Source organism: Salvelinus alpinus, chromosome 4, assembly GCF_045679555.1.
Source record: "Salvelinus alpinus chromosome 4, SLU_Salpinus.1, whole genome shotgun sequence".
In the NCBI taxonomy this organism is placed as follows: Eukaryota; Metazoa; Chordata; class Actinopteri; order Salmoniformes; family Salmonidae; genus Salvelinus; species Salvelinus alpinus.
The window spans coordinates 30247008-30261999 of NC_092089.1; the positions used below are offsets into that span (position 1 = coordinate 30247008).

Genomic DNA, 14992 nt, shown 5'->3' on the forward strand with positions numbered 1-14992 from the left:
GTCGTCTTGTGATGGTCGGTGCAATTGTAAACTGTGATTTCTACCTGAAATATGCACTTTTTTCTAACAAAACCTATCCTATACCATAAATATGTTATCAGACTGTCATCTGAAGAGGTTTTTTCTTGGTTAGTGGCTATCAATATCTTAGTTTAGCCGAATTGGTGATAGCACCTGATGTAGTAAGAAACTGATGGAGTTAGAAAAGTGGTGTATTTTGCTAACGTGTTTAGCTAATAGATTTACATATTTTGTCTTCCCTGTAAAACATTTTAAAAATCTGAAACGGTGGCTTTATTCACAAGATCTGTATCTTTCATCTGGTGTCTTGGACTTGTGATTTAATGATATTTAGATGCTACTATCTACTTGTGAAGCTATGCTAGCTATGCTAATCAGTGTGTGGGGGGGTGGGGGGTGATCCCGGACCCGGGGTAGAGGCTCGTTAGAACTGAATTGCCTAGTTAAATAAAGGTTAAATAAAAAATAAATAAACATTTGACAGGTAACTGCTGTTGTAAAATGGACTTTATCAAATACATTTGATTAATTGATTGTTTGAGCCATATATTTCTAAATACTCCGATGGCAGGTAATCAAACAAAAGTAGCAAATGGACCATCTTCTTTGGGGGGGTACCTGTACCTAAAGTCCTTGCTGGATTACGAGCGAAATCATCCATCGTCATATTGACCATCATATCATTGGTGGAAACCTATCCATCCTCTCATCCTTATCTGCCAATCAGAGTGCAGAATTCTTTCAGCATACTGTGGCGTATTCATTAAGGAAACCGTTTACCGTTAAAGAACCAAACAAAAGCAAACAGAGCAAAACGAGAGTTTCTATTGGACACATGAAGTTAGGTCTCTCCCCGTTTCGTTCTGCTTGCTTCCGTAAAAGAAACGTTTTGCAACAGAATTGGCGTAATGAATACGCCCCTAATTACAAACACGGAAATACTGTGTAGTTTAGAACGACGTCAACGTTGAGTCGCTGATGCAGATGTCAACAATTTGCACGATAGCTGATTTGATATTCATAGCGAAATTACTCACAATTTAGACACATACCTAGCTATCTAGGTAGTGCATCACATATTCCGTTTTCCGATCTATGGAGTTTTTGCAGTTTCTATCATGGGCGTGCAGTATTTACAGTCGGGATGTTCTCGACTGGACTGTAAGTTTGACAGCTTTCTGCTTTTCAGAGAAACTATCTGGCTAAGTAGCTAACGTTAGCTAGATAACTGTTCTTTATTGCCAACATCGCAAACTTGGGCAGAGACCAAATTCTGTTCTAATTTGCTTGTTTGAATTGCATTAAACTGCGGAAACATAGCTAGCTAGGTGTTGGTTAGCTAGCTAGGTGTTGGTCCACCCTTATCTCACAGATATGAGTTAATCAAATATTTGCTTAGTTATTCGTTCAATGCCCGAGGCTTGTGTAAATAGAATACTCAGGACAGGTGATAATAAAATCATGTTTTAGTTCAGTTCCTTCCTTTTTCTTATGCTAGATTTGTGTGTATGTGTATGTGTGTGTGTGTGTGTGTGTGTGTGTGTGTGTGTGTGTGTGTGTGTGTGTGTGTGTGTGTGTGTGTGTGTGTGTGTGTGTGTGTGTGTGTGTGTGATCCTCTGTCAGGACGGACCTGAAGAAGATGAGAGCTTCCAAAAGTGCAGATAACGTCCAGTTCCTCCCCTTCCTCACCACATGCCTCAAGTAAGCTGTGTGTGTGGTGCCTAGGCAACGTGCCAGTGACCACTGATCAAACCTGGGTCATCTGCATAAGTCATACTGTGTTAGCCCACTGAGCTAATGTCTTGTCTGTCTCTATAGTAACCTGGGCTGGCTGTATTATGGGATACTGAAGACGGATGGGACTCTGGTCCTGGTTAACACCATAGGAGCCTGTCTACAGTCCCTCTACATCCTCTCCTACTGCCACTACACTAATGACAAGGTGAGCTGACCACAGTGTTTTATAGTCTCTCCTACTGCCACTACACCAATGACAAGGTGAGCTGACCACAGTGTTTTATAGTCTCTCCTACTGCCACTACACCAATGACAAGGTGAGCTGACCACAGTGTTTTATAGTCTCTCCTACTGCCACTACACCAATGACAAGGTGAGCTGACCACCGTGTTTTATAGTCTCTCCTACTGCCACTACACCAATGACAAGGTGAGCTGACCACAGTGTTTTATAGTCTCTCCTACTGCCACTACACCAATGACAAGGTGAGCTGACCACAGTGTTTTATAGTCTCTCCTACTGCCACTACACCAATGACAAGGTGAGCTGACCACAGTGTTTTTAGTCTCTCCTACTGCCACTACACCAATGACAAGGTGAGCTGACCACAGTGTTTTATAGTCTCTCCTAATGCCACTACACCAATGACAAGGTGAGCTGACCACAGTGTTTTATAGTCTCTCCTACTGCCACTACACCAATGACAAGGTGAGCTGACCACAGTGTTTTATAGTCTCTCCTACTGCCATCACACCAATGACAAGGTTAGCTGACCACAGTGTTTTATAGTCTCTCCTAATGCCACTACACCAATGACAAGGTGAGCTGACCACAGTGTTTTATAGTCTCTCCTACTGCCACTACACCAATGACAAGGTGAGCTGACCACAGTGTTTTATAGTCTCTCCTAATGCCACTACACCAATGACAAGGTGAGCTGACCACAGTGTTTTATAGTCTCTCCTACTGCCACTACACCAATGACAAGGTGAGCTGACCACAGTGTTTTATAGTCTCTCCTACTGCCACTACACCAATGACAAGGTGAGCTGACCACCGTGTTTTATAGTCTCTCCTACTGCCACTACACCAATGACAAGGTGAGCTGACCACAGTGTTTTATAGTCTCTCCTACTGCCACTACACCAATGACAAGGTGAGCTGACCACAGTGTTTTATAGTCTCTCCTACTGCCACTACACCAATGACAAGGTGAGCTGACCACAGTGTTTTTAGTCTCTCCTACTGCCACTACACCAATGACAAGGTGAGCTGACCACAGTGTTTTATAGTCTCTCCTAATGCCACTACACCAATGACAAGGTGAGCTGACCACAGTGTTTTATTGTCTCTCCTACTGCCACTACACCAATGACAAGGTGAGCTCACCACAGTGTTTTATAGTCTCTCCTAATGCCATTACACCAATGACAAGGTGAGCTGACCACAGTGTTTTATAGTCTCTCCTACTGCCACTACACCAATGACAAGGTGAGCTGACCACAGTGTTTTATAGTCTCTCCTAATGCCACTACACCAATGACAAGGTGAGCTGACCACAGTGTTTTATAGTCTCTCCTACTGCCACTACACCAATGACAAGGTGAGCTCACCACAGTGTTTTATAGTCTCTCCTAATGCCATTACACCAATGACAAGGTGAGCTGACCACAGTGTTTTATAGTCTCTCCTACTGCCACTACACCAATGACAAGGTGAGCTCACCACAGTGTTTTATAGTCTCTCCTACTGCCATTACACCAATGACAAGGTTAGCTGACCACAGTGTTTTATAGTTACTTATCGCATAGATACGGCCAGACCTGAATCCCCCAGGAGTGCATTCGTTTGTCTTCGAGATGGTCTGGTAGATATCATAATGATGTTTTTCTGTAGATATTCCAGGTTTGTTTGCTTTAGTTCATTGTTTGTATTTTTCCGTTAGGGTTTGAAGTACACTTTTAGTATATCTGCCCACTGGTTCACTGCTTGAAGCCTAGTTTTAGGGTGTGTGCCAAAATGTTTAAAACTAGTAAACTTGTGTGTGTGTTCGTTCCAGAGGCGAGTGACCTCTCAGACGTTACTAGCAGGAGGAGTGGTCTGTGGAGGCTGGCTGTACTTCAGTGTTCTCCTGCCTCAGGGAGAGTCTCAGCTGGCCCAGCTAGGTCTCACCTGCAGCCTGTTCACTATCAGCATGTACCTGAGTCCACTCGCTGACCTGGTAAATATGCAAACCTTTTCTGACACAGTGTTTATACAATAAGCACCCTATGTCCACGCATTGGACACATTCTTCCACGCACTGGTGAAAACTTTTATACAACTTTAATACAACGTTCAGATAACATACACTCACTAGCCTGGCAAACAGACCTATTTTTCCAATGTTCTGATACCTACCACCCTGATACCCACTATACTCAGATTCCTCACATACTCTCATAAATATGTACGGTAGACCAACAACAGGCCAATAAGATTCCATCTTCAGAACATGACCACCTCTAATCACTCTCTCTCCCCTTGCCCTTTGACTCCTCTCTTTCCCTCTGTTGCCTCTGTGTTACTGTTTATTCCTCCGCCGCATGATATGGGCAAAAAGTCGAATTGTGCTTATTTTTTGGGGGGTGCAAATTAGAGGTCGACCGATTCATCGGAATGGCCGATTAATTAGGGCCGATTTCAAGTTTTCATAACAATCGGAAATCGGTAATTTTGGATGCCGATTTTGGCGATAAAAAAAAATAAAATAATTGTATTTATTAATTTTTTTACACCTTTATTTAACTAGGCAAGTCAGTTAAGAACACATTCTTATATTCAATGACGGCCTAGGAACGGTGGGTTAACTGCCTTATTCAGGGGAAGAACGGCAGACTTTTACCTTGTCAGCTCAGCGATTCAATCTTGCAACCTTACGGTTAACTAGTCCAACGCTCTAACCACCTGCCTCACGAGGAGCACGCCTGTTACGCGAATGCAGTAAGAAGCCAAGGTAAGTTGCTAGCTACCATTAAACTTATCTTATAAAAAACAATTAATCAATCAATCATAATCACTAGTTATATCTACACATGGTTGATGATACTACTAGTTTATCTAGCGTGTCTTGCGTTGCATATAATCGATGCAGTGCGCATTCGCGAAAAAGGACTGTCGTTGCTCCAACGTGTACCTAACCATAAACATCAATGCCTTTCTTAAAATCAATACACAAGTATATATTTTTAAACCTGCATATTTAGCTAAAAGAAATCCAGGTTAACAGGCAATATTAACCAGGTGAAATTGTGTCACTTCTCTTGCGTTCATTGCACGCAGAGTCAGAGTATATGCAACAGTTTGGGCCGCCTGGCTCATTGTGAACTAATTTGCCAGAATTTTACGTAATTATGTAACATTGAAGGTTGTGCAATGTAACAGGAATATTTAGACTTATGGATGCCACCCGTTAGATAAAATACGGAACGGTTCCGTACTTCACTGAAATAATAAACTTTTTGTTTTCGAGATGATAGTTTCCGGATTCGACCATATTAATGACCTAAGGCTCGTATTTCTGTTATTATGTTATAATTAAGTCTATGATTTGATAGAGTAGTCTGACTGAGCGATGGTAGGCACCAGCACGCTCGTAAGCATTCATTCAAACAGCACTTTCGTGCGTTTTGCCAGCAGCTCTGCTGTTTATGACTTCAAGCCTATTAACTCCTGAGATTAGGCTGGTGTAACCGATGTGAAATGGCTAGCTAGTTAGCGGGGTGCGCGCTAATAGCGTTTCAAACGTCATTCGCTCTGAGACTTGGAGTAGTTGTTCCCCTTGCTCTGCATGGGTAACGCTGCTTCGAGGGTGGCTGTTGTCGATGTGTTCCTGGTTCGAGCCCAGGTAGGAGCGAGGAGAGAGACGGAAGCTATACTGTTACACTGGCAATACTAAAGTGCCTATAAGAACATCCAATAGTCAAAGGTATATGAAATACAAATCGTATAGAGAGAAATAGTCCTATAATAACTACAACCTAAAACTTCTTACCTGGGAATATTGAAGACTCATGTTAAAAGGAACCACCAGCTTTCATATGTTCTCATGTTCTGAGCAAGGAACTTAAACGTTAGCTTTTTTACATGGCACATATTGCACTTTTACTTTCTTCTCCAACACTTTGTTTTTGCATTATTTAAACCAAATTGAACATGTTTCATAATTTATTTGAGGCTAAATTGATTTTATTGATGTAATATATTAAGTTAAAGTAAGTCTTCATTCAGTATTGTTGTAATTGTCATTATTACAAATAAATAAATAAAAATCGTCTGATTAATCGATATCGGCTTTTTTGGTCCTCCAATAAACGGTATCGGCGTTGAAAAATCATAATCGGCCGACCTCTAGTGCAAATATTGCGATATATACTGAACAAAAATCTAAACTCAATATGCAACAACTGAGTTACAGTTCATATAAGGAAATCAGCGAATTGAAATAAATTCATTAGGCCCTAATCTGGATTTCACATGACTGGGCAGGGGCTCAGCCATGGGTGGGCCTGGGAGGGAATAGGAAGTGTGCTGCTTGAGTGACGGGGCAGGGCTTGGTGTGTGGGAAGCAGCTGCAAGAAGGGAGAGGAAGAGAGACAAACTGAGTGAACTATAAAAACGGATGTTACACGTGGCGTTTCTAAATATTGCAATATGGATGTCTTCCTATATGGATATTGCACATGTCAATATTGCGATTTTGATGTGAATTGGATGAATTGTACAGCCCTGCCCTCCACCTTCCTGTTTGTCTCATTCTCCCTCTGTCTGTCTCCTCATATCATCCTGTGTCTATTTCCTGCCTTTCTCTCATCTTTTCTTCCTGTTGTTCTGGGTTTGTGTTTTATCCCTTCTACTCTTTCTGGATACGTTGGAACTGTGTCAATTCATCACCCCCTCTCCTCTCTCTCTCCCCCTCCTCTCCCTCTCTCCCCCTCTCCCTCTCTCCCTCTCTCTCTCTCCCCCTCTCCCTCTCTCTCTACCCCTTTCCCTCTCTCGCCCCTCTCCTCTCTCCTCTCTCTCCCCCTCTCGTCTCTGTCAGATGGAGATAGTGCGTACTGGTAGTGTGGAGCGTTTGTCCTTCTCTTTGACTGTAGCTACCTTCCTCACCTCAACATCCTGGACGCTCTATGGACTACAGCTGCAAGACTACTATATCATGGTGTGTGTGTATACAGTACATTCGGAAACTATTCAGACCCCTTGACTTTTTCCACGTTACAGCCTTATTTTGAAATGTATAAAATTATTTTTTCCCCTCATCAATCTACATAGAATACCCCATAATGACAAAGCAAAAACAAGTTTTATAGACATTTTTGCAACTGTATTAATTTATAAAAAATACACAACTAAAATATCACATTTACATAAGTATTCAGACCCTTTACTCTGTACTTTGGCAGCGATTATAGCCTCGGGTCTTCTTGGGTATGACACTACAAGCTTGGCACACCTGTATCTGAGGAGTTTCTCTCATTCTTCTCTGCAGATCAGCTCTGTCAGGTTGGATGGGGAATGTCGCTGCACAGCTATTTTCAGGTCTCTCCAGAGATGTTTGATCGGGTTCAAGTCTGGGCTCAGGCTGGGCCACTCAAGGACATTCAGTGACTTGTCCCGAAGCCACTTCTGCATTGTCTTGGCAGGGTTGTTGTCCTTAGAAGGTCCTGAGCGCTCTGGAGCAGATTTTTATCAAGGATCTCTGTGTACTTTGCTACGTTCATCTTTCCCTCGAACCTGACTAGTCTCCCAGTCCCTGCCGCTGAAAACATCCTCACAGCATGATGCTGCCACCACAATGTTTCACCATAGGGATGGTGCTAGGTTTCCACCAGACGTGACGCTTGGCATTCAGGCCAAATAGTTCAATCTTGGTTTCATCTGAGTAGAGAATCTTGTTTCTCATGGTCTGAGTCTTTAGGTGCATTTTGGCAAACTCCAAGCAGGCTGTCATGTGCCTTTTACTGAGGAGTGGCTTCCATCTGGCCACGATACCATAAAACCCTGATTTGGTAGAGTGCTGCAGAGATGGTTATCCTTCTGGAAGATTCTCCCATCTCCACAGAGGAACTCTGGAGCTCTGTCAGAATGACCATCGGGTTCTTGGTCACCTCCCTGACCAAGGCTCTTCTCCCCCGATTGCTCATTTTGGCCGGGTGGCCAACTCTAGGAAGAGTCTTGGTGGTTCCAAAATTCTTCCATTTAAGAATGATGGAGGCCACTGTGTTCTTGGGGACCTTCAATGCTGCATAAATGTTTTGGTACCCTTCCCAGATTTGTGCCTCGACACAATCCTGTCTCGGAGCTCTACGGACAATTCCTTCAACCCCATGGCTTGGTTTTTGCACTGACATGCACTGTCAACTGTGGGACCTTATATAGACAGGTGTGTGCCTTTCCAAATCATGTCCAATCAATTGAATTTACCACAGGTTGACAACAATCAAGTTGTAGAAACATCTCAAGGATGATCAATGGAAACAGGATGCACCTGAGCTTAATTTCTTTCTGTCTCATAGCAAAGGGTCTGAATACTTACGTAAGTAAGGTATTTGTTTTTTTGTTTTTTTAATCTAGTTCTTGCTTTGTCATTATGGGGTATTGTGTGTAGATTGAAGAGAAAAAAATGTATTTAATCAATTTTAGAATGAGGCTGTAAAGTAACAAAATGTGGAAAAAGTCAAGGGGTCTGAATAGACTGTATGTGAGACATGGTAGGGACTGTTAAATGATTGTAAATTACCTTTAGGGAAAGGGGGATACCTATTCAGTTGTACAACTGAAATGTGTCTTCCGCATTTAAGCCAACCCCTCTGAATCAGAGCGGTGCGGAGAACTGCCTTAATCGACATCCAGGTCTTCGGCGCCCGGGGAACAGGGGGTTAACTGCCTTGCTTAGGGGCAGAATGACAGATTTTTACCTTGTCAGCTCGGGGATTCGAACCAGCAACCTTTCAGTTACTGGCCCAACGCTCCTACCCGCCAGGCTTTAAACTCTGTGTGTTTGTTTGTGTGTTCCAGGTTCCAAACACGCCAGGCATTGTGACCAGTCTCATCCGGTTTTTCCTGTTCTGGAGATTTGCATCTGTCAATCAAGGCGTGCAATCCTATAAGCTCATCGAAATCTAAGTGGCTGGAGACTCGCACACCAATGGTTACAAGGGAGAGAGATAACAGGCTTCTTGACCCTATCATGGTCAGGCTGTCAATCACTGATATTGTTACTCATATTGTAAATGATTCATGATCACTCCTAACCACCAAGGGTTTAAGAAGACTTTCTCCTCTCAAGGCAGAAGCTGTCCCTAATCACAGATCTAGGATCAGAGTACCCTAGCAATGGGGGATGAATAAATATCTGACCCTGTATCAGTGGTTAGGGGCATCTTCCTCATCTTTCTCCCTCCACCACTTCCTTTTAGTGCCTTCTGTCCTAGTCTGGGACATCATTAGTGCCACCTGAGAACTCAACCATGTGCGGGACAGTCCTGCCCTGTCAATCACAGTAGTCTCTTTTACCCAGTGGGAGGTTTTTTGCTCAGCATCAATGCGCTGCTATTGGTTGAATCGCTCTAACTAACAGGGCAGGATGATCCCGCCTCTAGTGGGGTTTGAGACCCCCTCACCTTTATAGTTGACTTGTCTGTCCTCATCACTATGGTACCCTGTGAACTAGGGGTGAACAACTGTTCCTGGTAGCCACAGTATCTGCTGGGTTGTTATCCTTCTCTTTTAACTAGACTGATGTACAGTGCATTTGGAAAGTTTTCAGACCCCTTGAGTTTTTCCACATTTTGTTACGTTACAGCCTTACACTAAAATGTATTAAATTGTTTCTTTTCCTCATCAATCTACACACAATACCCCAGAATGACAAAGCAAAGAGAGGTTTATTTTTTAATTTTTTTGTACATTTATAAAATTAAAATAAATGGAAATATCACATTTCAGGTATTCAGACCCTTTACTCAGTACTTTGTTGAAGCACCTTTGGCAGCGATTACAGCCTCGAGTCTTCTTGGGTAGGACGCTACAAGCTTGTCACACCTGTATTTGGGGAGTTTCTCCCATTCTTCTCTGCAGATCTTCTCAAACTCTGTCAGGTTGGATGGGAACGTTGCCGCACAGCTATTTTTAAGGTCTCTCCGGAGATGTTAGATCGGGTTCAAGTCCAGAGACTTCTCCCGAAGCCACTCCTGCATTGTCTTGGCTGTGTGCTTAGGGTCATTATCCTGTTAGAAGGTGAACCTTTGCCTCAGACTGAGAACCTGCACCAGAGCGCTCAGGACTTCATCAAGGATCTCTCTGTACTTTGCTCAGTTCATCTTACCCTCAATCCTGACTAGTCTCCCAGTCCCTGCCGCTGAAAAACATCCCCACAGCATGATGCTGCCACCACCATGCTTCACCGTAGGGATGGTGTCAGGTTTCATCCAGACATGATGCTTGGCATTCAGGCCAAAGAGTTCAGTCTTGGTTTTATCAGAACAGAGAATCTTGTTTCTCATGATCTGATAGTCCTTTGGGTGCCTTTTGGCAAACTCCAAGCGGGCTGTCATGTACCTTTTACTGAGGAGTGGCTTCCGTCTAGCTACTCTACCATAAAGGCCTGATAGGTGGAGTTCTGAAAAAAGGTTGTTCTTCTGGAAGGTTCTCCCATCTTCACAGAGGAACTCTGTCAGTGTTCTTGGTCACCTCCCTGACCAAGGCCCTTCTCTCCAGATTGCTCAGTTTGGCCGGGTGGCCAGCTCTAGGAAGAGTCTTGGTGGTTCCAAACTTCTTCCATTTAAGAATGATGGAGGTCACTGTGTTATTGGGGACCTTCAACACTACAGAAATGTTTTGGTACCCTTCCCCATATCTTTTCCTCGACACAATCCTGTCTCGGAGCTCTACGGACAATTCCTTCGACCTCATGGCTTGGTTTTTGCTCTGACATGCACTGTCAACTGTGGGACCTTATATAGACAGGTGTGTGCCTTTCCAAATCATGTCCAATCAATTGAATTTACCGTAGGTGGACTTCAGTCAAGTTGTAGAAACATCTCAAGGATGATCATTGGAAACAGGATGCACCTGAGCTCAATTTCGAGTCTCATCGCAAAGGGTCTGAATACTTATGTATTAAAGGTATTTCTGTTTTTTTATAGATTTGCAAAAATGTATATAAACCTGTTTTCACTCTGACATCATGGGATATTGTGTAAGCTTGATGAGGATTATTATTTAATTAATCAATTTTAGAATAAGGCTGATAATACTTTCTGAAAGCACTGAATACCTGGATAACCAGACGTCTAGGATAACCAGACTCTCTCTCTCCTCTCTCTCCTCTCTCTCCTCACCCCTCACCCCCTCCTCTCTGTTTCTCTCTCCTCACCCCCTCCTCTCTGTTTCTCTCTCCTCACCCCCCCTCTCTGTCTCTCTCTCCTCACCCCTCACCCCCTCCTCTCTGTTTCTCTCTCCTCACCCCCTCCTCTCTATTTCTCTCTCCTCACCCCCCCTCTCTGTCTCTCTCTCCTCAACCCCCCTCTCTGTCTCTCTCTCCTCACCCCTCACCCCCTCCTCTCTGTTTCTCTCTCCTCACCCCCTCCTCTCTGTTTCTCTCTCCTCAACCCCCCTCTCTGTCTCTCTCTCCTCACCCCTCACCCCTCCTCTCTGTTTCTCTCTCCTCACCCCCTCCTCTCTGTTTCTCTCTCCTCACCCCCCTCCTCTCTGTTTCTCTCTCCTCACCCCCCTCCTCTCTCTCTCTCTCCTCACTCCCTCCTCTCTGTTTCTCTCTCCTCACCCCCCTCCTCTCTGTTTCTCTCTCCTCACCCCCTCCTCTCTGTTTCTCTCTCCTCACCCCCTCCTCTCTGTTTCTCTCTCCTCACCCCCCTCCTCTCTGTTTCTCTCTCCTCACCCCCTCCTCTCTGTTTCTCTCTCCTCACCCCCTCCTCTCTGTTTCTCTCTCCTCACCCCCTCCTCTCTGTTTCTCTCTCCTCACCCCCCTCCTCTCTGTTTCTCTCTCCTCACCCCCTCCTCTCTGTTTCTCTCTCCTCACCCCCTCCTCTCTGTTTCTCTCTCCTCACCCCCTCCTCTCTGTTTCTCTCTCCTCACCCCCCTCCTCTCTGTTTCTCTCTCCTCACCCCCCTCCTCTCTGTTTCTCTCTCACCCCCCTCCTCTCTCTCTCTCCTCAGTTTCCTTTTTTATGTTTTTACTTCTCAGATGTTAGTTGTGTCTCCCTCTTCCTTGTTGTTACCCCTGACTTTCCCTTATCTTGATCATCTCTGTGTGCGTGCATGTCTGTCTGTGTGTGTGTGCATATGTGTGTGCGTGTGTGCATGCGTGCCTGCCTGTCTGCATGCCTGCATGTGTTCCTGCAGGTAAAAGAGAGAGATAACAGAGGGGTGCTGTGATTGACTTATACAACACACACACACACACACACACACACACACACACACACACACACACACACACACACACACACACACACACACACACACACACACACACACACACACACACACACACACACACACACACACACACACAGAGAGATAAGAGCAGTAGTGGAAAAATATCCCAATTTCCATACTTGAGTAAAAGTAAAGATACCTTGAAAGAAAATTACTCAAGTAAAAGTGAAAGTCACTCAGTAAAAAGTGAAAGTCACCCAGTAAAATACATAAACATACAAGTCTAGAAGTATTTGGTTTTAAATGTACTGAAGTATCAAAAGTAAAAGTATAAATCGATGTTATTCTTTTTTTTTCATTTAGTGACAGCTAGGGGCACAGTTCAGTACTCAGACATAATTTACAAGCATTTGTGTTTAGTGAGTCTGCCAGATGAGAGGCAGTAGGGATGACCAGGGATGTTCTCTTGATGAGTGTGTGAAATAGACAATTCTCCTGTCCTGAAAAGCATTCAAAATGTAACGAGTGCCTTTGGGTGAACAGTAAACGTTTTGTTTTTTTAACCCATTTGTTTGTGAGAAATATAAATGGGATCAAATGTGGTTTATATTGAACCTTTGGGCGAACTAGACTACCTAGACTTTTTCAATTCAAAATGATTAACTGGAATGAGTCAATAACACAGTATCTGACGTAGACTGTGAGTACATGTTTAATTAGGCCTACAGTTGCATAGGGCAGGACTACACAATGCAAACCTGCATAAAGCAAGCTAAACCCAGTGTGTTTTATTGTCTGCTTTCTCTGTGTCTGTGTGTAGGAACCCCCCCCTAGTCCTTCTTTAAAATAGAATTCATATGAACAAGTACACTGTTGGTGCAGTTTGACAGGGGTTTCATCCTCTACAAGGCCAGGAGTTTTTCCAGGAGTTTTTTAACACCATGTGACTATTAGAAAAACTCTGGTCCCATCATAGCCCATATTAAACAAATTAATCATGTCATACCATATAAGGTCTGGAGTTTCACCTGGTTAGGTTACCAGATCAGGAAAAACTACGGGCCCCAGAATGCATTTTTCACCACACTACTCTGGGACCTGAGGTGCCACCTCTGGATAGGAGATTGACAAGTCACACAGACTGAGAAACAGATAGTTAAAGCTGCACTATGTATATTTTTGGGCGACCCGACCAAATTCACATGCGTTATAGATCTGTCATTCTCATTGAAAGCAAGTCTAAGAAGCTGTAGATCTGTTCTATCTGCTCTATTTCTATGCTTCCCGTTCTTAAGTGTAGTATTTGCATCTTTAACTTTCAGTTTTGTACAGCAGCTTCAAACAGTTGAAAATACAATATGTTTGGTTATTTATCTATATTTCACAGCGGTTTAGATGATACAATGATTCTCTACACTCCGAGTGCTTGTTTTGTCACAAACTGAATTGAGGTGAACTATCAGTATTTTAGCAACCAGGAAATGGTGGAGCGAGTTCTGCGTATTGTACCTTTAGTTAAATCATGTTGTTGTCGTAGATCACATTCAACCAATTATGATCCACGTGGTCTGTCTTCAACAGTACTGATGATTGTGTCTGTGGACATTTGGCAAATTTTGATTGATTACTCATTCTGGGTGGGAATCTGACTGATACCTAGTTTTTGATAGAGATTTTTGTGAGATTTCAGATTCTGTTAATGTATTTATAGGCTAATGTCTTCTCTTACAGTTTTTTACAGTCACTTTGGCACTAATTTCGGGACCTTGATGTAATTTTTCAAAACTCTAGACACAAAACTCACAACCAATGATCAAAATGCACATTTTTTAAAACTCTATTACCATTTCAAAATGCAATTCACACATTACATCTGAGATGACTGTCTATTCATTTCATTACAATGATCTAACTATCAATTGATACAACTGCTCAAAATGATAAGTAACTGTTGCATTACTCTTAATGCATAGTTTTTATGGAAACTGACAAACAATATTCCATGTTTAGATCATGAAAGTTTCAGGATAACGAGATCCATTGACACCAATTACCGTGGAACATGAACCAATTGGACTACATTATCTATGGATGTAATATTTCAACAGCATTCTTTATCAGACACTGTTTCTATGGTCCCATGTACCACTTTTCCAGACCATGTTTTCAGATTTGACATTACTGTACACTCACCGGCCACTTTATTAGGTACACCTATCTAGTACTGGGTAGGACACCCTTTTGCCTCCACAACAGCCTGCATTATTCACAGTGTTTTACGTTAAGAGATGCCCTTCTGCACACCACTGTTTTAAACAGCTGTAATTTGAGCATTTTTGGCCTTTCTGTCTTGAATGAGTCTTGACATTCTCCTCTGACCTCTCTCATTAACAAGATGTTTTGCACACAGAACTGCCGCTCACTGAATTTGTTTATCGCACCATTCTCTGTAAACTCTATAGACTGTAGTGCGTAAAAATCCCAGGAAGGCAGCTGTTTCTGAGGTGCTGGAATCACCATGTGTGGCATCAGCAATCATACCACGGTCAAAGTTGCTTAGATTACTCATCTTCGCCGTTCTAATGTTTGGTCGAACAAAATCTAGAGCTCTTTACTCTATATACTCTATATATTGAGTTGCAGGCAGCCACATGATTCGCTGTTCGAATGTAACCTTCCTTGATGAGCTAAATCAGGTCTGTAGAGCTGATGGCATGACCTATGTCATTGTGTGGGATAACGTCAGGTTCCACCATGCTCAAATGGTGCAAGCATGGTTTCAGGCCCATCCACAA

General features: G+C 43.1%; 1 protein-coding gene across 1 annotated transcript; it reads left to right on the forward strand.

Moving 5' to 3' along the window:
* Nucleotides 1–993: 993 nt before the first annotated feature.
* LOC139572309 (sugar transporter SWEET1-like) lies at nucleotides 994–9741 on the forward strand. The gene is made up of 6 exons (XM_071394994.1): nucleotides 994–1182; nucleotides 1645–1722; nucleotides 1840–1963; nucleotides 3818–3979; nucleotides 6839–6958; nucleotides 8818–9741. The coding sequence occupies exons 1-6, from the start codon at nucleotides 1166–1168 to the stop codon at nucleotides 8923–8925; spliced, it is 609 nt and encodes a 202-aa protein (XP_071251095.1). The 5' UTR covers nucleotides 994–1165; the 3' UTR covers nucleotides 8926–9741.
* Nucleotides 9742–14992: the final 5251 nt, after the last annotated feature.